Source organism: Cydia strobilella, chromosome 7 (assembly GCF_947568885.1).
Source record: "Cydia strobilella chromosome 7, ilCydStro3.1, whole genome shotgun sequence".
In the NCBI taxonomy this organism is placed as follows: domain Eukaryota; kingdom Metazoa; phylum Arthropoda; class Insecta; order Lepidoptera; family Tortricidae; genus Cydia; species Cydia strobilella.
The window spans coordinates 4,745,987-4,771,364 of record NC_086047.1 but is presented as its reverse complement, the minus strand read 5'-3'; the positions used below and the strand labels follow the sequence as shown (position 1 = coordinate 4,771,364).

Sequence of the window (25,378 nt, the reverse complement as noted above, 5' to 3'; positions counted from 1 at the left end):
CTGTATAATAAGCTATCGATATTACACTTTAAACAATATTAATAAGCAAAAAACAAAGTAATTAATCACGATGCTAACTATCAAGATGGCGCTCGAACCGGAAGTCAACGCACAAGTTGAGTCGATGCAATTTCAAAACGCATCGTTGACATTTCATACGTCAGAAATGTCAACATTGTCAACAAATTTTTTACTAAAAAACTTTTCTCACCGGCTCGCGTAAAAATACACAACTTCCAGAGAGTGTTATAATATCGTAAATAAATGAGTGATTCCAGTGATGAAGATGATCTAACGCCTGTGGATGTTGCATTTTCCTCGCTATAGTGAGGTGAAAAGTTTTGTGTTATACACGGGCGCAAATGTATTTTACTTCTCGTGTGTTGAAACACTCGCTACGCTCAGGATTCTATTTTAGAACCACTCGCTTCGCTGGATAGAATCCTTTCGCTTGCTCGTGTTTCAATTCTACACTCGCGGGTAAAATACAACTTTGCACCCTTGTATAACAAATAACTATTATAGAATAAGCTAGGTTACTGAAGTATGTTGAGGAAAAACTTACCTTTCTGTTTTCCAAGTGTCGATGTCTTGCACTCTGGAGTCTCTCGCCAGCCCTTTCGATAATCATCAAATTGTTGGACGCCATTTTTATTAAAGACATGAATTCGTTTATCAGGTTCCAGGGGGCAAAGCGGAGGTTCCACCTTCGAACGCCATCTACATCCACCCGGAGAGTCCCAACTTCGGAGCGCACTGGATGAAGGAGCCGATCTCCTTCGCCAAAGTCAAGCTCACCAATAAAACCAATGGCAATGGACAGGTGTGTATTATGTAAACCTGCAAGTAAACGTACGTTACGTACAGTAAGTACATTTTGGTAGCTATGAGATTCACTTGAGACTTTTTTATTTTTCTATAACTCGCTATATTTTGTAGGCGTGGAGGTTTCTGCATATGTCTTATCATTTTGACGATCTCTATGCAAAATACTTAAGGATACGAGGTTTTATTATACTTAGGTATTTACTTAATTTTTAAATTAGCTCAGCATTTTAAGCACATAATGAAGGACATAATTTGTGTCGCGTGATGTCACATCATAAAGTTGTTCTTAGAGGGGTTGAAAACTAGCCAGCAGACACATTCCTAAATGTACTTAAGACTCTTAGGGGTAATATAAGAGTTACTCGTATTCGGCTTTTGTTGGAACAATTTCCATGCCTTATGTATGACGACGAATTGTATGTAGAACTGTTTCAACTTTCAACACATTATTCATCCTGCGAAATGTAGCTCGCTTCTCACCTGCATATGTATCAAACTGCTCCATATTAATAGATTCCCGTTACCATCGATATTCCCAAAAGGCATTATTGACAGAATACTAATCTGCGTTAATAGAAAGCAAAGCAGGTGGTATGGAGGTGTTACTGCTACAGTTGCTCGCTACTGACCAGGGTTTCCATCACATACGATCGTATTTGTTCAGAGAAACCAGTGTAACTCTCATCTCCGGTAAAACAGTTGATACGGCCCTGAAGATCACAGTTATATTGGTTTGTATGAAAAGATGTGTTCGAAAAGGATTGTCGGAAACAACAGTCCAGTTCTCACGCGATATGGCGCGAATGAACATGAAAACAAACATGAGATACATCCAGATCCATATGTTGGCGTCTCGGTGTGAAATTTGTAGCTTTACCAACTGTTTAGCGGCGTACGCACTATCATTTGTAATAATTATTGTCTCGATGTTATATTTACTAGTCCCATTCGTGTTAGATTAGACGACTTCTGCAAAAATTAATGGCGTATTAATTACCCGATTATGATTTTATTGTTAAGTGTGTGCGAGATTTGAAACGTGTAAAGTAACAATTGTTCGTTAATGCTAGCGAATGGTTGTTAACGGTTTTCAATTTATAACTGATTTAGTGTGAACATTTAAGTTCAGAAATAACCGAACAGTTACCTTAGGATATGAGGTGTCTTGCCTTCACTCAATTTCTTCTGTTTTCTTGCCTATTTATTTTGCAAAGAACACATTTTTTTTATATTTGTATTTAATGTTTTAACTAGCAAGAAAATAATAAGAGTTAGATTTGATGACATTCATTTCTGCCATATAAAGTAATAGATGGATTTGCCACACACTATACTATACAGCTGATGATGATGCCGCTGATTTCTATGGGATAGCCAAATTTTTTTTTCGCGAGTTCGTCTTTGGTCCCATAACTCCCATAATAAAAGTTGTTCAGTATGACCTATAAAGTCACTACGCAGAGTATGGCTGGTGGTTAAAATTTCACCCCGTATTTACTTAAGAAATTAGAAACTCATGCATTTTAAATAACTATATCCATAACATTAGACACTTAGGGCAATGAAAAAGGCAATTTCACAGAGACCGCTCGCTCAAAGGCGAGAGTACAGTCACCTGCAGTACTATTTTATGCAGCGTGTGACAATAATAATACATATAAGACGCTCTTAATAACTCAGCAAACAACATACTCGTACTTTCAGAAATTTATGATGCTTTGTTTTACAAGATATTCCCACAAATGACTGTAGGAACATGATGAATATGCCGTTTTATTCCTGTCCGTGGTGCAGTGTAATAAACAATAGCTTGTTTCCTCGCGGGGCCTGAAGAGTCAATTGCTGTTTGAGTAACAGAACGGTTGTACATACTCGTAAATGCTTCACTTGCAGACTTAAGCAAACAACAAATCAAAATGTAGAATGTCCCGACATTATGAAACTATAATATTTTATAACAGGAACAAGTTATAGTTCAACAACCGCTGTGACGAGAGAATAGGTAGACACAATCGCGATAATTTCCTTATGTTAGTTACTACCTGAAACGTGGTCACCCGTTGACCACGAACGCTGTAAAGGGTTCGAAACGGGATGTATTATAAATTTATTATACGCGATATAATCCGTTTCCATAGTTTTATTTCATGAGTAACTATCGCGGTAACCGAAGACAATGTTAGTTACTACCTATCATTCCTTCTTCAGATTGATTGACATCAGTGTAAGCACATAGTATTCAATCAGAATATGTTTAATTCTTATAGATAAATCAATATCGTTTGCCTACATTCATAAAAAAAAATATTGTTTTTAGATCATGCTGAACTCTCTTCACAAATACGAACCAAGAGTCCATCTCGTGAAAGTGGGCACGGACCTCCGTCGCATCATGACCTACCCCTTCCCCGAAACCCAGTTCATCGCGGTCACTGCGTACCAGAACGAGGAAGTGACGTCACTGAAGATCAAATACAATCCTTTCGCCAAGGCGTTCCTGGACGCTAAGGAGAGGCCCGAAGGGTATTATCAGAGGGATTTTGTGGGAACTCACTATCCGCAACAAAGTTCGTCGCCTCATCAGTATCCACAATGTAAGTTATTGATTACTTATTTTATATGTAAGCGTGCTGGGCCCATAACCTGTTTGGACATGGTAACTGCGACTATAGATCTGTTACATTTATGTTTGAATTTGTTATTTGAATTCGTCAAACTTTCTGAATTGCAGGCAGTTTAAGAATTGTAAGTAAATTTTGAAGTGGATACTTCTTTGTTTACAAACTTACATAGATAGAGGTTGCCAGCCCAAATCTATAAAGACAACAAGTATGAAGTATCTCATCATCATCATTAACTTAAGAGTTATTCTCTTGTCAGTGGAGTATCTTCCAGCTTTCCCTATCCTGCGCCAGCTCTTTGACTTTTTGATACGACACGACCCCTACTTTTTCTTTAACTTGATCTAAAAAGTTGCGTCTTGGTTTTCCTCTACCCCGCTTCCTTCCTATCCGCCCCTCCAAGATAGATTTAAAGAAGTAGTCTTGTCGTATTAAGTGTCCAATCATTTTCCCGCGTCTATTTGCAATAGTGTTCAGAATAGCTCTTGAAGTATCTACTTACTTAAAATGCGCGTTTCCTTTCTTTAAATTTTGAATATGAAAAATGCTTTCCCAAAAAAGGTACTATACTATAAGTAATACCTAGTCGGAAATGTTGAAATTATACTATCTTCTCTTCTCAGCATATTTGCGTCCACTGCTGAACATATGCCTCTTTCATTGATTTCCATGTTGTTCTGAATGCAGCGGTTCTTTAGCTGGCGGATTCTTCCGGCGGTCAACGTCCATGTCTCGCATGCGTAGGTCATTACTGGGAGGACGCATTGGTTGTAGGTTGTAGAACCTGGTTTTCAATGACTGTGGGATTTCGGACTTGAAAACATCTTTTATAACCCAGGGTGATGCAAAATAAATATACCTTGTCACAGTTTAAAAACAAAGGGATCAATATTGAGACCATTATAAAAATGGATTGGGAAATTTATACACAAACAATATTTTTTTAAAGTATATAATAAATATATTTATAAAAATTAGAGACAGAGTAACAAAGAAACTTAGTTATATAGAAATTTACTTACTACAAGTTGCTAAATTTGATGTTACAAAAAAAAAACAGTAAAGTATAACTAACTAGTAAAACATTACTGTTAAAACTTTAACAAATAGAGCTTTAATATTCTAGTATTAAACTAGTGCAAAGTATTCAGTTTAGAAGTACCACATTATGGTAAGATCTAATGGTCTAGTAGGTATTATACATGAAATAAAACTATGAAAACGGATTATATCGCGTATATTAAATTTATAATACATCCCGACGTTTCGAACCCTTTACAGCGTTCGTGGTCAACAGGTGACTGAGGAAAAATTACAAAGTGCAAAAATACCCACATACTAAAATAATGAACAATCATAGACTATAAACTTTAAGGCTGGTTGTACATGCAAAAGCGGTTCATAAGGCTAGTTATACTTATACACTACAATTATTTTCAAGTAAAGATATAAATCGATAAAAAATCGATGTATTATAAATTCAATATACGCGATATAATCCGTTTTCATAGTTTTATTTCATGAGTAACTATCGCGGTAACCGAAGACAATATTAGGTATTATACATGTTAATTATAAACATACATCGGTGACTTGTGGCATTTAGGTAGCACTAGTGATGAGACACATTTTTCAAGTGTCTACTCTGGTACGATAAAATAACAAATTAATACTTACGTACATTGTTTTAACATACCTATCGGTATGATCGCTATTTAAAAAACATCAATGACAATTGTACGACATTGTCATTGATTCAGTAATTATTACGAGACGTGTCGCGGTCGTTGCGAATCTTAGAATTTTGAAGTTGAAATGAAAGAGAACACCAATAACGCTGAAACATTACAGAAGAATGCTTGTTATACCCATCACGCCATCACGTCAGTCGAAGTCGAAATATTACTTTCTTACACCAAGCGGATTTTGACCACCCAAGCGGATAGAAGACGCAGGATAACTTCTAAACATTAAGAAAAATCTTAATTGTCTATCACGAATTTTCATGTACCTTTTAAGTGATTCCTCTGCTCGACTCGTACAGAACTCGTACACATCACTAGTCTGTCAGAAACGTCAAAAGCGACCTAAATGCCACAAGCCCCCGATGTTAACATTGACAGTGTCTTCCATTTTTAACTGGAATGATACGTTCACTTACATTATCAAACAAAAACTGGATGTCTTCTCATCCTTTAGGTGATCAAAAACTTACTTAATAAAAAATAGTGCACTAAGCAATAAGCACTTACCAACAGCATTTACTGTGGAGGCGAATAGTTCAAAATAAGAGAGTTTGTAATGTTCCTTTTCTTACATTCTTCAATAAAGTTCTTGAGCACATCAGGGTTTCTTGGTTGCGGTTCCACGGCACTCCTTTTTGATTTGAATTTAAAAATGTCCTTAGCAAGCAATGAACAATTAGTTCCCAATAGAGGCTTATGCCAAAAACATTGCACTGAAGCTCTTTCCGGTATGGATGATTTATTTTTCAACCAAAACAGGAACAAAAAAGTGTGTTTGCATCCTCCTAAAACCAGAAAAATAACAGATAGTCTGACCAATAACATGTATAGTAGAGATGCAACGGATAGTTGTTTGGCATATACCGGATGTTCGGCCTAACCAATGGTTGAACCTTCGGTATCCGGCCGCCGAATATTCGGCCTGCGGAACTATACCTACATTTCGGTTTTTCAGGGGCGCATTGTGCAGGTTTTGACCTGTTTCGTAGTGAATGTTAGCGCGGGCTCATTTCTAGGTTCGAAATGAGTGCGCGTGCAAGTGAGTGGAATGTTTAAATTTTTTTAAAACAAAAAAGGAGTACAGTATGACTGTGACTGTTTCTTAAACCAATTTGTTTACTCCGAAATCAAGCAAAGTTACTATCCAGTATCCAGCCAGTTAGTATGTGACTATCTGGTATCTAACCGGGCCAGATGGGCTGGATACTGGATAGTAACCAAATATCTGGTGCATCTCTGATTTATAGTTGTGGTGAATGGTTTAAAATAGTGTTTGTAAAGTTTCTTTTCTTACATTCTGCAATAGGTAAAGATGTTGAGCGCTCTTTAGAAATTAAATACGTCCTTGGCAAGCAGTGAACAATTAGTTCCCAATAGGGGTTTATGCCAAAAACATTGCACTGGAGCGCTTTCAGGTAATGATGATTTCTCTTCCAGCCAACACATGAATAACAAAGTGTGTTTACATCCTCCTAGAAGCATTTAATAAATAACAGTTAGTCTGTCCACAGACACAAAATTGAGTGCGCAGAAAATATACCTCTAAGTCCCATGGGAGCATTATCGCACGCGTAATACCAAATGTATGAAAAGTCTTGCGTCCCTGGGACTTAGAAGTTTTGGATATTGTCTATGACTCTAAAACACCACTTAGTTTGTGGCAGTACATTAAGTGTTTAAATAGTTACCTGCTAATTCAGGATGGCAATCACATGAACTGTCAGTAATGGTATTTTCATTTACATGAACAGACACAGTGTAATATTTAACTTCACCCTCCTCTTCTGAAGCAACTTTGGCCTTAACAAGGCATTCAGTGCCATTGTTTTTTAGCTGCACAAATCCTACAGCATCTATAACATAATGTTCGTCTGATGCCCTAAAAAATAAAAAAGCTATTTAACGAACTTGGTACACACAAATAGTCAGTCGCAATTTTAATGCAATTTGTAAGTAACTTACGCCAATCTTTTCACGTCTCTTATTTCATCAATACTGTGCTTGTTGCTGCTCGTAACATATTCAAGAATCATCAAGGTGTTTACTTCTGGTAGGTTACTAGAATCGGCTTGCATGAACCTATTTACCATGTTCATTTTTTTGGGAGAAAGTAGTAGATCGTACTTTACACTCACAAGGATTGTCGGAATAAATAAGTTATGTTCAAGAATGCGTAACTATTTAGTGCCAAATGTAAGGGCAACAGACAAATATTAAGAGCAGAATGTTGAAATTCAAACAATACCGAATTATACAAATAGGAGAAAATCAAATCCAAATAAGAATTCCAACCGGTTTGCTTTGACAATTATGACAGATTAGGTTTCTGTCATTGTCATAGACAACTTTTTTTTTCTATGGGCCTTTACACATTATACGATTTAGCCTTAGTTTTGATGTTGGCCGCGCCCCAAACAAAGCGTATAGTAAGTATGCCCCAAAGCACCGCCCCCAACATGGACATGAATCAAACGCTTCGTTTAACGATGTTTCACTTGGCTCTGATGCCTCTTCTGCCATACCCAACTTTCGCTACATAGCATATTATATTCTAAAATAATCCTTTAATTTCTAAAATAAGATTTGTAAATGAGAATATTTTATTTATAAGCTTTTAACTGAACTACAATAGTTTGATTGACGATGACGATAAAATCGTGCTGTTAGAGGCCACACACACGAGCGCTTTTTCAACGCGCGTTAAAAAAAAAGCTTGAATCCGCCCGCACGCTAAATTCGATTTAACGGCCAACGCTTAAAGTCAAAAATCCAACAACGCTTGATTAAAAGTGCCACCGCCATAATGTGAATAAACACATGTATCCATTTGGTTCATTCAAATGCTTTTTTAACGCGCGTCGAAATAGCGCTCGTGCGAATGAGGCATTACTGTGGTCGAGTCGACCACAAAGGTAAAGGATAAAGCCCTTACTAGACGGTCGCCGACAAGCCCCTCGGACCGCGTGGCATTGGTCTGGACGGACCGTGTAGACAGTTGTTTCCCACAAAATTTCATACAAACATTACCAAGGTCAGACCAAGGTCAGACGGTCTGAAGGCTTGTCAGCGACCGTCTAGCACACGCTTCCAATACCAAAACGTGTACCTATCTAGACCACAACTCCTTGCAACGATCACCAAGCTACGGTAGAAAGTATTCGGTTAAAATGAAATAATGTGCGTCGTCGTATGCAAGAGCCATATAAGGCCAGGAATCAATAAGTGCAATAATCTAGAAATTTGAAGTAGAAGTAAATAAAAGTCATTGAACTGTTCGTGTCCGTCTGTTACAGTTAGCGGATGGTTCGTGGCATCGCAGTCCTTGTATGGCGGCAGTAACGCTGCTTCCCGAAGACCTGCGCCATATCCGCCCCGGCCGCCCTCCCGGCCACGGACGCTGTCACCGCCTTGTAAGTCATGATATTTCGTAAACAGGTAAACTAGTAAGAGATATTCCGATTTCACTCAATGAAATACTTACGTCGATGGTTGATATGGTTAGTCGTTGGTTGATGATCGTTGATTGTCTACTTCAATAGGGCTTCGAACGTTCCGTTTCCGGCGGCCAGCCACCCTTCTGAAAGTCTCTTACTTCAGGCCTTCTTTCTAAATTAGGTCGGATTTACTTAAAAATATGCATTTATTTTAGGACCATAGTAACGTTCGTTTATATTTAATTTCAGCAACCTACAGCAGCTCAGAGCGCACTCCATCATCGAACACCGCCAGCTACACTTGGTCCGGCAGCGGCTACTGGCCAGCGCAGGGCTCCCCCCCTCCGCCCCCTTCATCACCGTATCGCACGCCACCATACCCTGCGCCGCTGGAGTACCAGCCCCCTGCCACACAACCACAGCCGTTATATCCACTTCAAGTAAGTTCACTTACACTAACACATACACAAAGTATGTGATGTGAAATGTGATGACGAATTTTTTATACCAATCGTTAATCAATAAAGATGCAGCTATTAGCTTGCATCCAAGTTTCGATCGAATCGATCACTAATGCTGGTCGCTTCTCGAGCGGACCCTGCGAACCGTTTGCAAAAAGATCAGTAACTGCTAGCGTACATTTCGTAGGAACATATGCAGCATATGTATTTGTATTGCGTTAGCCGTATTTAAACGACGCATTTGTTGTGCATTCACGAGATCTGGATGTACCTTAAGAAGGCCTCATACTCACGAGCGCTTTTTCAACGCGCGTTAAAATAACACTTCAATCTGCACGCACACTAAATTCGATTTAAAGACCAAGGCTTAAAGTTGAAAATCCAACAACGCTTGATAACACACATTATACATAAACGACGCGTTCCGAGCTCTTATGCGGCTGCCGCGGTGCTGCAGCGCGTCAGGCATGTTCGCGGACGCGGGGGTCCCCGACTTTTTCGCGATAATTAGATCCCGCGTTGCCTCGTTCTGGAGGAGACTGCGCTGTTCCAACAACAAAATACTTGTGGCTGTTTCTGACGATATTAGGAGTCCGGTGTTTAAGCGCTGGATTTCTGTTCACATGGATCAGAACAGAAAATGACTGAACTAGATTTAGATTTATTTTTAACATGACTGGCACCTCTTTACAGTGTCAATTAGTTGTTAAGTAGTATTTAATTTTGTACGCAATATGGGTAAATGCCTGAAATAAAAGCTTTTTATTTTATTTATTTATTTATTAAAGACAGAGGTAAACAAAAAGCGGCCTTATCTCTTAAAGAGCAATCTCTTCCAGACAACCTTTAAAAAAATTATTTTCAATAATTGATGTTGCAATTGCTTGTTTCCAGTACGAGACGCCAGCGCAGCACTCGCCCTATTATCAGCATGCGTATGCACCGTACGCACACCACCCCATTGAAGATATTTCCTATTGGCCTAACAGGTAAGCGAATTAAGTATCTGAAACTAAACTGACTATGATTATGACCAGAGATCGGCGGGGTGAGCAATTTGCCTTATAATATAAGGCATGTCAAATTATAAGGTAAATAGCTCACCCCCGCCGATCTCTGATTATGACCAAAAGAATTGTAATTTAGCCTTGTAATTAAATTAATTAAGGTTATCATATCAGCGTTCCTAAGCCAACATAGAAAAATTGAAATTCGTTATATATGTAAGAGCGATAGAGAGGCAGATAACGATTTTAGATATTTTCATGTTGGCGGTATATAGGTCATCTAACTTACGCTGTTAACATAATTATTAAATCCTCGTAGATATTTATCAGGTCAGCAATACGAATGAGCAATAATGAACTGATTTTTGAGGTGTGCCGATGAAGAGTATTATATCTATCTATCTGATTTTGTTTCAGCTTAAACAGCTACGGCTACCAACCATCTGAATACGTCGGTACCGGTGATGTTGCGTACAACTCCGAAAACATGTCCTTCGGTCCCACGGGACCTCCTCTAGAAGCTGCCCCAGTCACAGAGGGCCGTGGTACGTCTCCGGGCCCTGAACACGGAGACAGGGAATACAAGTATAACACAGAAGAACGCCACTCACCGTGCGAGGCACCAACGTTGTCGCCACGCCCTCCTACTCAGTGATCTAGTGTTTTTGGGACGATTTAATGTGTTTCTTCATTGGACGCTTTTATACTAAATCCTGGACGATAGCGTCGACGATAGTGTAAAAACGACTCCAGCTCCGGCCCCTTGCAGCCGTGTTGTGTCGTGATGATAGCTCATATGATGTACCACGATAAAGTATAAAAGTGTCGATTAACTAATCAACCGTCAAACATAAGCTACTGTTGTATATTCAGAAGGAAAAAACTAAAGTATTAGCACCTCAATATCTGTTGGATATCGAGATGGAACTCTTTGATAAGATAAATCTTTCCTTTTACACAGTAGAAGATCTCAGCCCCATAACCTAGGACGATAACAGTCTAATGCATTAGTTGCCCATGTCCATCACTCCCACTTTACAATTTGATGCATTATTATTTTACTGACTTGTTTGATATTTAGGCTTTGTTTGAGGTATTGACAACAGTTGATTAGTTGGTGTGGGAACACTTTAGATTACAAAGGGCCCTCCACACTCATGCGCGAATCACGGCGCGAAGCCGCGAACGTAAGTGTGGCGTCGATTTCGCAGATTGTTCACGCCTTCGCGCCTAGTTCCCCGTTTTTTGTCGGTTTATTAGCCCGCGTCAAAGGAGGCGCGAAGCGCGAACTGGCAAGACTCCACATTACACACTATTTTGACTCATATGTGGCAAGATAAATAATAATTAAAATAATTATATTATATAAAGCGGCTATATTTTACGGTTATACAACAAAACAAAATGGAAAAATAGCTAAATCACGTATGATGCCATAGATAATTAGCAGTGAAACTCGATCAGCTGATACTTTTCCGCCATCTTGGCGCGAACCAAATTGCGAAATCGCCGTGAAGTTTGCGAGTGTGGAGTCATACGTCAACGTCGCGACATGTTCTCTCCGCGAAGTCGCGCCGCGATTCACGCACATAGTCTGGAGGGGCCTTAATAAGGAAGAGTATTTTATTGCACGTTCGTCCATAAGTAGTTAATTTTGCACGTGCTATGATGGAACTCTTAACTGCCAACAATGGAGGGTTTATAAATATACTTACCCAATACACATGATTCTCACAGAAGAATTAAATATTCGATCACATTTAAATATGTATTGTAAATAAGTATTAATATAATCTTAGATGGTTAAGAGCTCTCATCAAAGCATAAATAAGGATATAGTTAAAAAAATCTATTTAAATATATAACTAACGGGTCACTCACGTATTTTAAGTCGAAAAACGCTCGACATGCACCGCAACCGTCACCGTCAACGCAAGCTCCTGATGACACTCCTCGGTACGGAGTGATACATGTCGACATGGCGTTTTTTGACTTAAAATACGTGAGTGACCCGTTATTAATATATTTAATATGTCTGTGTCTCACGGAAGTTTTGTTATTAAAAAATCTATTTAATAATATTGTGACCCGTTTTTATATCTGTTTAAGATCCGTACAGTAATAATTTATCATAAAATGTATATTTTGTAAATTCTAATTTTAATTTAAATGCTTCTTTGTATGCAACACTATTTCTAAAAGACAAGACACACCCTGCACACGAGTGACATGATCTCAGGACATCGTAGAGAAGTCTACTTGCGCCCACAGCCCCGCACTCAGTGCGCTGCATGGCTGGTGCGCAGCACACCTTCCCTATCTCTAAATTATACGAAGCTCGTGCGTGAGCTGAAACTACATAGTTGCATTTAATAAACATGTTGGCTCGCCAGTATCTGGTTTTACCCTCTTTAACTTAAATATGTTCTGACAAGAAAAATCAGACTAAACGGTGTATACACCCTAAGTAAACGAAGGCCAACCTGGTCAACATACGTTGATAGTAAGTTGGACCTTCGCTTGCCCAATGTGTACGCACATAAAATAAGGTGGTACAATGTTTAAGCTTCAAAATGATGTTCTCAGCAGTATTTTTTTTTATTAAATTAAATTTTATGCCTGCGGAACAGAAATCCATACTGATTGCACATAAACAAACGCAATCATCTCACGTGGAATGTAATTGATCCTCGTAAATTGACAATAAATATGTTTCTGTTACAGTTTTGCTGTTTTCTTGAGTACATTCCCTCTCTCTCTCCTTATCTTTTCGCCGTTCTAATAAAGTATTATGGGCTTATGGCAAATAAACATCAACCTCATATACTTAAGTTTTGGCCATTGCACCATCCGCTCCGAACTACCGAACACACAGCATACGCTTAACGACAGGGATGCAACTTGGATGCTACTATTAAATCTGTTAAAGCAAAAAGATCATAGTATAACGTTCGATGGCCGTTCGGTTGCTTGGTGTGGACTGTGCATGCACCATGCATGTAAGGTGAAGTGATTAGTAAATAGCGTAAATATAGATTTTTTTTCCATTTTAACCAGTCGGTCGGCTAAAGCAAGGCTTAAAGTTGAAAATCCAACAACGCTTGATAAAAAGCGCTACTGCCATCGTGTGAATAAATACACATGTTTGCATATGTGTCATTCAAACGCTATTTAACGCGCGTTGAAAAAGCGCTCGTGAGTATGAGGCCTAACTCCATATTTCGCTTAGAACATTCCGACGCTGCGATACGTTGTATCAGTCTAACTATCACTCCATCTCACTTAGTTGGACCGATATATCGCAAAGGTGTGTACAGGCCTTTAACGAGAAACTACGGTCTATGGTTCAAAAAGAAAATTGTAACGTCAATGTCATTTTGACAGATGGTATTGGTAATACCTACCTAGCGGTAACATAACCGCGAAATTCCGGACATCAACAAAACAGCTTAAATTTTTGCTATTCGAAAGCATTCTTCAAAATTTGCCATCGAATATTATTGGTTTTACTTCATTTGTTTTGTTTTATAGTAACTATTGGGGCTTAGTTTTTGTTATGAGTTTATAAATTTAATAGCCTCATCAACATACGACAGGTGTTCATTCAATCTGATTCATTGAGTTGCGAAACTAATGTGTTTATAACTGTAATTTTTGCTGACTACGGTTAATTTTCAATTATTCAAAGCGATAGGAAGTATAACTAGGTCTTTGAGCCAAAGTTATAATAAAACAATTGTGTTTAAAATGGAGTCTACCGTCTCGGTTTCAAAGGTACAGTAACCAGCTTATTAAAGTTTAAACTATGTAATTTCCGATATAAACCGTATTATTAGTATTTTATGTTTTTCAGGGTGTGTTTCTATTCCCTATTAAATTGAAAAAACCTAAAAATGTAAAGCAAAAAACCAACTTGTTTGAAAAACAATTCAAGAAAGAACCATGGTACAAGGCATATAAAAAGAATTGGGACAAAATTGAGTGTAGAATAACGGTAAGTCTTCATTATTTGGCAACCACATTGTAGCAGATACCTAAATTTCTTAAAAATACCAATCTTAGTAAGGTTAGGCCCACCTGCCCCCTCTGCCCTGTGAAAATAAACAAGAAAGTATCTCTAACCAACTCTAGTTGTTTATTATCCCTACCAGTGTTTCTCTTAAAATATATTTAAAAAACCGGCCAAGTGCGAGTCGGACTCGCGCATGAAGGGTTCTGTACCATTACGGAAAAAAACAGCAAATAAATCACGTTTGTTGTATGGGAGCCCCATTTAAATATTTATATTATTCTGTTTTTAGTATTTGTTGGTTTAGTGGCAACAGAAATACATCATCTGTGAAAATTTCAACTGTCTAGCTATCACGGTTCATGAGATACAGCCTGGTGACAGACAGACAGACGGACAGCGGAGTCTTAGTAATAGTGTCCCGTTTTTACCCTTTGGGTACGGAACCCTAAAAACTAAATTGTATGACGATACTAAAAATAAAACTATTGCATTAATAAATTTAGCTTAAAAATACTTACATAGAGGGACTTTCCTCATATGCTTTATCTTGCCTCAAGCAAAAAAAAACCATGTTCCTCTTACAAGACCTGACCTTTAAGTTAAAATTGTATTCAAATACAGCAAGGTATCAACAGTTTATTTATTTCCAACATTTTCCTTTGCCTCAATTACTGTTACTTACAATTGATTGTTTTTTCAAAAGTAATCTGTCTGATATTCAGGATTTCCTTCTCTTGTGTAAAAATGTTATTTTACATATGAATGAATGAATAAGGTGCATTGGGGTAAGATTGAATGGGTTTTTCATGAGGGGTAAGACAAAAACTCATCCATATGCCGAAGCATTACGGGCGACTTTTCATCCTACCCCTCATGAAAACCCATTCAATCTTATCCCAACGCACCTTATATTCATTTTTGTGTAACACATGGACACATATTTTATTAGTAGAACTTACAAACTAAGGGGTTCCATATAAATTTAATATCAAAGCATATTTTATAGGATTTGCATCAAAAAACCTACGATGTTCTGCTGAATGACATGGTGAACTATATAAAATCATTCTATGGAGGTAATGAATCATCAATCTTGGAAGGTATTATACCCAGTGCCACTCTTCTAACCGGAGTCAACCAGCCTGACCATGTGTCTCAGTTTGAGACACTTATGTCGAAAATAAGGTAAATTAGATATCACCATAAGATATAGAATTAAGACAGAAGTTATTTCTTTAATTAACAATTTCAAGTTGTCAATTTTCTGGTTCCTGCATTAGGGCCTGTTCCGCAGATAACCAAAATATTAGTTGAAGTTGATTGTAAGCTGACTTTAACTACAGTTAAATATATTAATAATGGGTCACTCACGTATTTTAAGTCGAAATAAACTTGCCATGTTTCACTCTGTACCGAGGAGTGTCATCAGGAGCTTGCGTTGACTGACTGTTGGAGCGTTGGTCAGGAGGTTGAGTTTTGTTATTAAAATTTAACTACAGTTACTAGTAGATGGTATCAATCACTGTATAGTTAGCACTAAAGTAAATTGTTAGTCTCAATGTTTATATAATGTCACTCCTTTTAACATGTGCAGCTTGACTGTAAATGTTAATTTAAGGAATAAAAATAAAAAAAACTAATGAAATTTTTATGTGAAGAGCTATGCTGTATGTAACTATACGGCATAGCTCTTCACATAAACTATCACTGCTAAATAGTAAATATCCTGAAACTAAATGATTTATTTAAAATACTTAATATTGATAATAGTTAATGCTATTGAATCATAACCCAAGATGAAGTATATGTAACCTTTATTTTTGGCCTATGTCCTATAACTCATTACTTTTTCTTTGCCATTGCCATGCTTTCTGAAATACAGAAAACAAGGTAAGTGTATTTAATATGTAACATAGGGTACAACATAAACATAGTGTCCTCTTCTATATACCTACATACATTTTTAAATATCTGTACTGCCTTTAGGGATGAAGTGACACCTCACATTGCAATGGTAAATTCTCAAGATGCATCTACAGTGAAGCATTTAGTTGAAAATGCAGTTTGGCAGCTGGTAAATGGACATGAAATAATGGTGAGAACTTCTTATATTTCCTTATATATAAGAAGTAACCGTATTAGGTTTTTATATTCTTGGGGAAATTAAGACTACAATTTTCACACTGTAAACATACTCTCGGGTTTCCTTACAGGCTTATTCTAATTTTAATTATAGGATATGAATTCTATCTGGATTAGATATGGATCGGATCGGATATATTTGATATCCGATCAGATATATCCGATCCATATCTAAACCAGTCAGTCCCAAGAGTGACATTTCTTCAACCAAAAACGTCACTTTTGACACTGCTGTACAGATCCGATCCATATCTAATCAAAATCGAATTTATATCCTATAATAAATTAGAATACACCTGTATTGTTATTTATCTTTTTTTCAGGATGACAGTGCAGATTCAGATGATGAAACACTGCCAACAAAGAAGAAGTTAAAAAAGAACCAATGTACAATGAGATTATTACAGAACTGGTACAACAATAAGTATCTCAGTCCCTCTCCAAAGAAAAGACAAACTGTCTCTATGAGATCACTGGTCATCATCATACCGGACTTTGAAAGCTTCAACTGTAATGTTTTACAAGATTTTGTTATGATTATAAGGTTAGTAGTATTTTTTTGAAAAAATTCTTATCCTTAAAATTGCTAAAAGAATTGATGTGGATGAGCAAGTTAAAATTCAAAATGTCTAAAATAGTGTTGATGTTCATTTGAACAATGGCAAAGAGAATTAAGTAGACATAGTGCTCATACATCAGTTTTGTTACCAAAAAGACTATTTTCGTAGTCGGCATCTATTTTCTTACACTTATTTTTTTTTACGAATAAACTATTTGTATTTGTACAGTTCCTACCTGTCATCTCTACCGATAGTGTTCGTGTTCGGCGTGGCCACGTCTGTGTCGGCGCTGCACAAGTCGTTCCCCTACCACGTCTCGTCCAAACTGCTCATCAAAGTGTTCCATTCGCATTCATCGCCGGTATACATGAATCAGGTTGGTTCACAAGCTTGTTTCGATTGACATCTAATTTACGCAATCAAAATCAAAATAGCATTTTGCTTATTTTATTAAATATAACTGAGTATACAATTATTGGATAAAATAGCAGCAATCAGTAGGTAAGTAATAAAGACTGGCAGTGCCAAGAGAAAAACTAGTTACCCTAGATTAGATTTCACTACCTAATACATGGCTCTAAGGTGATAAAGGTACAAAATAACATTCTTGTATATAGAGTTTGTGATCTCGAGATGTTATGTTTTGCAAGTGACATTATTAGACAATGTATCCTTTCTGTTGTGGTTAATAGATACTATTCTAAAGACTATTTTAGTTTTCCCGAGGGGCTACAGTATGGGGTTCTTCAAAAAAGGAGTGTACAGGTTTTTAAAGGGTCGGCAACGCGCGTGTAATATCTCTGGTGTTGCAGGCGTTCATAGGCTACGGTAACTGCTTACCATCAGGCGGGCCGTATGCTTGATTGCCACCGACGTGGTATAAAAAAAAAAAAAATATACCTACTTTTCAGGTGCTTGAAGATATATTCCTGAACTACACAAGTCCCCTCCACTTGTCTGGAAGAGCGTTCGAGCTGCTGACTGACGTGTTTTTATTCTATGATTTCTCAGTCACGGGACTTATTCAAAGCATAAAGGTAAATGCTCAATTTGGTAAATCAGTTAAATATGGTGGCCTCTCTGCCATCCTGTTTAGACTAATGAAGTGAAAGTGCGAGCCGGACTCGCCCACCGAGGGTTCCGTACTTTTTAGTATTTATTGTTATAGCGGCAACAGAAATACATCATCTGTGAAAATTTTAACTGTCTAGATATCACGGTTCATGAGATACAGCCTGGTGACAGACAGACAGACAGACGGCAGTGGAGTCATAGTAATGGGTCCCGTTTTACCATTTGGGTACGAAACCCTAAAAACACCGTAGTTGATGAAGCCGAAATGTTTTGTAAATCTGAATTTGTCTCGTATTAGGCCAAGCGCGCACTACGTATTTAATTTTTGCGACACGATTTTAGAGTCGCGCAGTAATACATATTTTTTGGTCGTATATGCGCGCACTGACAGAAATTATCAAATTATCGCACGACAAAAAATCGTAGTGCGCGATTGGCCTTATAAGGATACCCATAGTTGTGGATCGGATTATAGAAATTATGATATTGGGTCTTAAGATTTCATTTGGGCTTGTCGACAAACACACACACACACACACACGCACGCACGCACGCACGCACGCACAGACACACAGAAACACAGACACACAGAGACACAGAGACACAGAGACACAGAGACACACAGACACAGAGACACACAGACACACAGACACAGAGACACACAGAGGTTATACAACGTAACTTACGATTACTTGCGATTACCAGCTCTCAGCTCACGTTATTCGAGCTACTGTACGTATCTACTACTAGCATGCTGCTTACGGGTCAACGTCAATATAACAACATTTCATTTTTCACAGTACTGTATGATGGAACACTACTACGGAGACAACGTGAAATCACTCTGCTGCGAACGAGAAGACATCGAAAACGCTGCAGCAAAATTATCAGCGGAAGACTTAGAAACCATCCGGCAACTACCCTCTTTCCGACCTTTTCTTGAGGCACAGGAATGTGAAACTAAAATAGGTCTCTTTGAAAACGACAATTTCTTTAGAGAGGTGTTGTGCCAAGAATTGAACAAGCTACATGATTCTTTGCACAGTTTTTATATGTGTGTGCGGTTGTTGGCGGCGTTTTTGAAGGATCTGCCTAAAAATATCATCGGAAAAACGGTGAGTTTAGATAAACTCTAACGCCGGTTGTACACTCGTTGAGAGCCTCTCGCCGACAGTCTCGGTAAAAACCCGTCCCAATCGGAGAAAGGCGATACGAATAAAAGCGAGACGACAAGGGAGCAGTATGTATATACTCGTTCTCGGCCTGTCTCGGAACATCACGAGTGTATACAGCCGGCATAAGAAAAAATCGTGCCTGTTTGACAGGTGAACAGGTTCTAATTTGATTTGTTGAGTTTCACACGTCACCTTCCAGCACTGACTACATTTTCAATATTTGATTGTTAATCATTTTAATCGCGCTTTTATTACTACGAGAGAAAGGTATCATTTCGCCTACTTCGAAAACAACTAGTGTCTGTCTTCCTACTCTCAACCAAAAAAAAATGTTGCATGCAGAGTTACCGCGTTTTACCATTGAGTAACAGTATGAGACAAGGTATTTTTTAAAGTAGTGAAGTTTGTCATTATTTGACGACCGGTCTGGCCTAGTGGGTAGTGATAGTGACCCTGCTTGTGAAGCCGATGGTCCTGGGTTCGAATCCCGGTAAGGGCATTTATTTGTGTGATGAGCACAGATATTTGTTCCTGAGTCATGGGTGTTTTCTATGTATTTAAGTGTTTATATATTATATATATCGTTGTCTGAGTACCCATAACACAAGCCTCCTTGGGCTTACCGTGGGGCATAGTCAATCTGTGTAAGAATGTCCTATAATATATTTAAAAAAAAATTGGAAAACGCTCCTTGGTTTTTCTTTATTGTTTGAAACACTACTTGATTGATTTCTATTCATGAAGGCCTCTACTTTGTACTTATTCGGTTTTTTTTGCAGGTCCGCGAAATATACACTAAATGTGCCGGCGAATCCGTAACCAAAACCCCAACATTCAAAGAATGCATGCAGCTCATAAATTTCCAATCACAACTGAAGCTACTAGACAGTATACAGGGCGCTCTTAAAGTCGTCAATACGGAACTACAAGTAGTATCACCAGTAAAACCTCTTAGGTCCTCACCAACTAAGAACAATGCTAACAAATTAGTCTTAAATAATGATTTAGGAGAAACGTTTGCTAAGACGGTTAGGATTCATTTGCTTACGTTCTTAAGACAGCTAGAAAACGCCAATACTGAGGCTACTGTGCTCGCAGATGTCGCTAATGAGACTGCGAATGATATGGAAATTGTGCCGGGAAATAGATACAAATTGAAAGAGGTAAGTAAATACATTATCTTAAGTACAGACTTAACTATAAGTAAGTACATCACGTTATTAAGAATTACAATAAAATGTTTACATACATACATTGATTAACCCAATGATTCCCACGGATACGATATCGCGTCCGCAATGACAATCAAAATTCTGGCAAATTAAGGGAAATATCTGCATAAAGAAAACCTGTGGGAATCGGATTCGATGGAAGCGATTATCAAAAAAGAATCTGTGACTTTATAATAAATATTTTTAGATTTAAATTGTAAACTTAGCTAAGTAAGAAACTGTCTTCCAAAGTTAGGATATACATATTTAAGAAACTTTCATGCACAAATTTTAATTTTCCAGCAACTGTTACGCGCAACAAGGGCAGACCGCATCCAATCCGAGTTCGAGATGATACGCTCGCGTTTCGTCAGCTACCTCGAAGACATGTTTGCTAAGGTATACAAAATAATTGCATGAAAAAAAGTATTGCAACATAGAAAGAGAAAATATAATTAAATAGTACTGATAGTTTCATTCGGCATGAAATGAAACTATCAGTACTATTTTAAATGTAGAATTGTATACCTCTACTTTTTATACATGTATTATAATTTCAGTCATTCCTCGTTTTTTCCATTCACCTTTTAATTCTGAGGCCTATATAACGCTCCAACGTTTATAACTTACTCGTAGCTGCGCTCGCATATTGACCACTACTACCGGGGCCCGTTTATCAAAAACTTGTAGCTTGTAATACAAGTGGAAGTCCCTTTTTGACAGCTTTTGTTAGAAAGGGACTTCCACTTGTATTACAAGCTACAAGCTTTTGATAAACGGGCACCAGTAGTGACAGCTTACCTAAGGCGGTTAGTAATAAGTTATTAATTTATCGTAAACTGATTAGTATTATATAAAAAAAAAGAATTAATTGGGTACTTCAGTACTAGATTTAGTCCCACAACTACAAAACATTGTACAAAACCACCGCGCAACTAACCGTCTAGTTAAGCAGACCTACCTATATGTACTGTCTGCGTTGAGGTCTTGGGCTAGAAGAATGATAATTTCGTATTCCCAGGGCCTACAACCGCCGTCCACACAGACCTTCCACGAGGTGTTGTTCTTTACTGACGTGAGCAGCGTCAGGAAGCAGATCGTCGGCTCCCCCCGCGGCGCCGTGCACACCGCGCTCAGCAACCCACACCATTATCTACAGGTACATAAGGACTGATCTTGCTACCCATGCATCTTATAAATATAATGCTTTTTGGGACTCAGTTACTTTTGTTTATGTGGATTCATACCTTCCCAATCATATTTTCACATACTCTTCCTAATCCTGGATATCGACATAGATTGCTTTTGCGCGCTGAGCAATACTGACTGCGCAAATGCTTATAGCAACCAGAAATTGTTATAGAAATCTGGTTGCTATGTAAAATTTATTAGAGTTGCTAAACAAACAATCTACGTCCGTCCGTTCCGTTTACGGAGTGGTGAACCGTCAAAAGACCTTTCTTTTGACGGTTATAAATATCGCCTTGGTGAAGGCCCTTGCCTTCAGTACCTACTTGCATCGTGATCGCTGAATGTTCTAACCTCAGTTTTAGGCAGCCTACGCCTATAAAAAACTACGCGTGAGTGAGGTTACCTTGTCGCAGGCTTTTTAACGCATTGAATATTCTACATATCTGTGTTGATATGATGTCCATTGACATGAAATATCGTAGACGCAGACATAAACAAAATTTGCGAAAATCTTATGACTATGTTAAGAGATTGATTGATATCTTAAGAGTTCAATGCTTTTAACCTTGCTTTTGTTTCAGTGTTCATGTTGCCGCCTCTCATCATCGGACAGCGCTTCAGCAACACTCCCCGACGTGTGTCTAGCTTACAAACTTCACCGCGAGTGCGGCAAGCACATAAACCTGTACGACTGGCTGCAAGCGTTCGCCGCGGTACTGTGCCCGGGGGATGAAGAAGGAGACGTGCACACACAGTAATGACCCTTATAGCGACCTGCCTAGTCTATAGTTTAGCGTACAAGCACCGCGAGTGCGGCAAGCACATCAACCTGTACCACTGGTTGCAAGCGTTCGCCGCGGTACTGTGCCCGGGGGATGAAGAAGGAGACGTGCACACACAGTAATGACCCTTATAGCGACCTGCCTAGTCTATAGTTTAGCGTACAAGCACCGCGAGTGCGGCAAGCACATCAACCTGTACCACTGGTTGCAAGCGTTCGCCGCGGTACTGTGCCCGGGGGATGAAGAAGGAGACGTGCACACACAGTAATGACCCTTATAGCGACCTGCCTAGTCTATAGTTTAGCGTACAAGCACCGCGAGTGCAGCAAGCACATCAACCTGTACCACTGGTTGCAAGCGTTCGCCGCGGTACTGTGCCCGGGGGATGAAGAAGGAGACGTGCACACACAGTAATGACCCTTATAGCGACCTGCCTAGTCTATAGTTTAGCGTACAAGCACCGCGAGTGCGGCAAGCACATCAACCTGTACCACTGGTTGCAAGCGTTCGCCGCGGTACTGTGCCCGGGGGATGAAGAAGGAGACGTGCACACACAGTAATGACCCTTATAGCGACCTGCCTAGTCTATAGTTTAGCGTACAAGCACCGCGAGTGCGGCAAGCACATCAACCTGTACCACTGGTTGCAAGCGTTCGCCGCGGTACTGTGCCCGGGGGATGAAGAAGGAGACGTGCACACACAGTAATGACCCTTATAGCGACCTGCCTAGTCTATAGTTTAGCGTACAAGCACCGCGAGTGCGGCAAGCACATCAACCTGTACCACTGGTTGCAAGCGTTCGCCGCGGTACTGTGCCCGGGGGATGAAGAAGGAGACGTGCACACACAGTAATGACCCTTATAGCGACCTGCCTAGTCTATAGTTTAGCGTACAAGCACCGCGAGTGCAGCAAGCACATCAACCTGTACCACTGGTTGCAAGCGTTCGCCGCGGTACTGTGCCCGGGGGATGAAGAAGGAGACGTGCACACACAGTAATGACCCTTATAGCGACCTGCCTAGTCTATAGTTTAGCGTACAAGCACCGCGAGTGCGGCAAGCACATCAACCTGTACCACTGGTTGCAAGCGTTCGCCGCGGTACTGTGCCCGGGGGATGAAGAAGGAGACATGCACACACAGTAGTGAAACCTATAGCGACCTACCTAATGGTTATAACTTATAAACTGTCTCATAACGCTCGGCCACGCTGATGTGCCTCAATAATGGTCATGGAATACCACCTTTACTTTTATTTTTGTTTCAGGGCACGCTTCACCCGAGCCGTGGCGGAACTCCAGTTCCTCGGCTTCATCAAGTCCTCCAAGAGGAAGACGGACCACGTGATGCGTCTCACCTGGTGATGGTCCTTCAGTTCAAGCTAGATTCAAACCACCGAGAGTGACCACCACCGATCTCCAAACCCGTTTTGGGTTAGTTGTAGTAGTTTCCCTAGTTCCTCGGCTTCATAAAGTCCTCCAAGAGGAAGACGGACCACGTGATGCGTCTCACCTGGTGATGGTCCTTCAGTTCAAGCTAGAGTCAAACCACCGAGAGCGACCACCACCGATCTCCAAACCCGTTTTGGGTTAGTTGTAGTAGTTGCCCTAGTTCCTCGGCTTCATCAAGTCCTCCAATAGGAAAACGGACCATGTGATGCGTCTCACCTGGTGATGGTCCTTCAGTTCAAGCTAGAGTCAAACCACCGAGAGTGACCACCACCGATCTCCAAACCCGTTTTGGGTTAGTTGTAGTAGTTTCCCTAGTTCCTCGGCTTCATCAAGTCCTCCAAGAGGAAAACTGACCACGTGATGCGTGTCATCTGGTGATGGTCCTTCAGTTCAACTTAGAGTCAAACCACCGAGAGCGACCACCACCGATCTCCAAACCCGTTTTGGGTTAGTTGTAGTAGTTTCCCTAGTTCTTCGGCTTCATCAAGGCCTTCAAGAGGAAAACTGACCACGTGATGCGTCTTACCTGGTGATGGTCCTTCAGTTCAAGCTAGAGTCAAACCCCTGAGAGCGACCACCACCGATCTCCAAACTCGTTTTGGGTTAGTTGTTGTAGTTTCTCTACTCTTTAGTGTTCCCTCAAACGCATAAATGACACAGTTATATAAAATATACAGCCAACAAGCAACCAACGTGTGAGGTTCTTCATAAAGCTGCTTATTATGGTGCGAAACAGGTCGAGCAATCTTTGAGTAGTGAGTGACTCGTTTTTAATGATTTGTAACTACAAAATGTACACTGTAATAAAATAAAGCATACTTAATTTTATACCGGATGCCAGTACATTTTGCCAAAATAGTAAACAGTTTTAATTTCTATTAATTTTAATATAATTTCCCCATAAGGGTGTCACCACATCTACCGACGTTAAATCCGCCATATAATTCTGACCTCTCTGTTCACCTCATAAAAATCATGTGACAACCCTTGGACCAAAAATATATGGGTTCCGAACCAAAAAGGTTAAATAGCAACCCTTGTGGTGAGACTGTCTGTCTGTCACAACGCTAAATATCTGTGTGCTAGTTGTGAGTCGAAGATTTTGAGCTATAAGCTAGTACCTAATATTTATTATTATCGTCTGTATATAAAGTGCCGACGTGTTTTGTTTTTACTTTCTGTTCAAATAAACGTGTTTTTTGTATTTTGTTTGTTTGTTTAACCTTATCCTTGTACCTACTTTATCTTTGAGAGTTTAACCTGCAATCCACCGAATATCGTAGACGTGCAGCTACTAACGAAGCATATATGGATCGAAGCTGAATTAATTTTGGTACACTCTTAAACTTATCTTGCGGTTTCAAATGTTAATTACTCACCCGTGGTTGCGATTTACGAGCTAAAATCGAAGTTGAGGCCCGCGCCGCAGTTAGTGCGTTTGGGTTTGGGTCGTAAAGGGAAAAGGGTAGCGGTGCCGGCTGACGGATAATATGCGTGCCATTGGTTTTACAAGAAAGAGGATGCCGAAGACGTGAGAAGTGGAGAAGGAAAAGTCTGAAATCGGACCGCGTGCATTTAATGCAAATAAACTTAAAGATGAGCAAGACCTGTGTCCCTTTTTTTGCGATTTTAAAAATTAACAACGCATACACTATACAGTCTAAATATAAAGATACTACCCCAAAA

General features: G+C 39.3%; 3 protein-coding genes across 5 annotated transcripts in view; 2 read left to right on the top strand and 1 right to left on the bottom strand.

Moving 5' to 3' along the window:
• LOC134742983 (T-related protein) overlaps nucleotides 1-10,835 on the top strand; it is a 42,144-nt gene extending 31,309 nt beyond the window's left edge. Inside the window, exons 4-9 of the mRNA XM_063676238.1 lie at nucleotides 680-823; nucleotides 3,146-3,422; nucleotides 8,488-8,604; nucleotides 8,878-9,068; nucleotides 9,984-10,078; nucleotides 10,514-10,835. Coding sequence (XP_063532308.1) covers nucleotides 680-823; nucleotides 3,146-3,422; nucleotides 8,488-8,604; nucleotides 8,878-9,068; nucleotides 9,984-10,078; nucleotides 10,514-10,751 — 1,062 coding nt within the window. The 3' untranslated portion in view covers nucleotides 10,752-10,835. The remainder of the gene's footprint in view (nucleotides 1-679; nucleotides 824-3,145; nucleotides 3,423-8,487; nucleotides 8,605-8,877; nucleotides 9,069-9,983; nucleotides 10,079-10,513) is intronic.
• On the bottom strand, nucleotides 4,410-7,498 carry LOC134742969 (uncharacterized). Of its 3 annotated transcripts, XR_010127984.1 has the most exons (4): nucleotides 7,157-7,498; nucleotides 6,883-7,073; nucleotides 6,489-6,666; nucleotides 4,410-5,979 (listed from the first exon to the last, which is right to left on the bottom strand). XR_010127984.1 is itself a non-coding variant. In XM_063676203.1 (3 exons), the coding sequence occupies exons 1-3, from the start codon at nucleotides 7,288-7,290 to the stop codon at nucleotides 5,711-5,713; spliced, it is 591 nt and encodes a 196-aa protein (XP_063532273.1). In that variant the 5' UTR covers nucleotides 7,291-7,498; the 3' UTR covers nucleotides 4,410-5,710. The 3 variants fall into 3 exon arrangements, 2 of the variants coding, with proteins under 2 accessions (XP_063532273.1, XP_063532272.1); XM_063676203.1 differs by lacking the exon at nucleotides 6,489-6,666 and having other exon boundaries at nucleotides 4,410-5,976; XM_063676202.1 differs by lacking the exon at nucleotides 6,489-6,666 and having other exon boundaries at nucleotides 4,412-5,979.
• A 2,661-nt stretch (nucleotides 10,836-13,496) lies between the features above and the next one.
• LOC134742968 (origin recognition complex subunit 3) lies at nucleotides 13,497-23,966 on the top strand. The gene is made up of 13 exons (XM_063676201.1): nucleotides 13,497-13,870; nucleotides 13,950-14,090; nucleotides 15,115-15,293; nucleotides 16,095-16,203; nucleotides 16,574-16,794; nucleotides 17,039-17,186; nucleotides 17,722-17,847; nucleotides 18,685-18,999; nucleotides 19,839-20,222; nucleotides 20,574-20,669; nucleotides 21,292-21,429; nucleotides 22,043-22,215; nucleotides 23,509-23,966. Exons 1-13 carry the CDS (start codon nucleotides 13,844-13,846, stop codon nucleotides 23,603-23,605), a joined length of 2,154 nt encoding a protein of 717 aa, XP_063532271.1. The 5' UTR covers nucleotides 13,497-13,843; the 3' UTR covers nucleotides 23,606-23,966.
• The last annotated feature ends 1,412 nt before the right edge of the window (nucleotides 23,967-25,378 follow it).

Bases quoted from the DNA above. Each gene is read 5' to 3' on its own strand.
- LOC134742969 (XM_063676202.1), bottom strand. From the start codon at position 7,290: ATGAACATGGTAAATAGGTTCATGCAAGCCGATTCTAGTAACCTACCA. The intron at 7,074-7,156 runs GTAAGTTACTTA...TTTATTTTTTAG, and splicing joins AGAGACGTGAAAAGATTGGC to GGCATCAGACGAACATTATG. The intron at 5,980-6,882 runs GTAACTATTTAA...TTCTGGTTTTAG, and splicing joins TTGCCATCCTGAATTAGCAG to GAGGATGCAAACACACTTTT.
- LOC134742968 (XM_063676201.1), top strand. From the start codon at position 13,844: ATGGAGTCTACCGTCTCGGTTTCAAAG. The intron at 20,670-21,291 runs GTATACAAAATA...TCGTATTCCCAG, and splicing joins TCGAAGACATGTTTGCTAAG to GGCCTACAACCGCCGTCCAC. The intron at 22,216-23,508 runs GTAATGACCCTT...TTTTTGTTTCAG, and splicing joins GAAGGAGACGTGCACACACA to GGCACGCTTCACCCGAGCCG.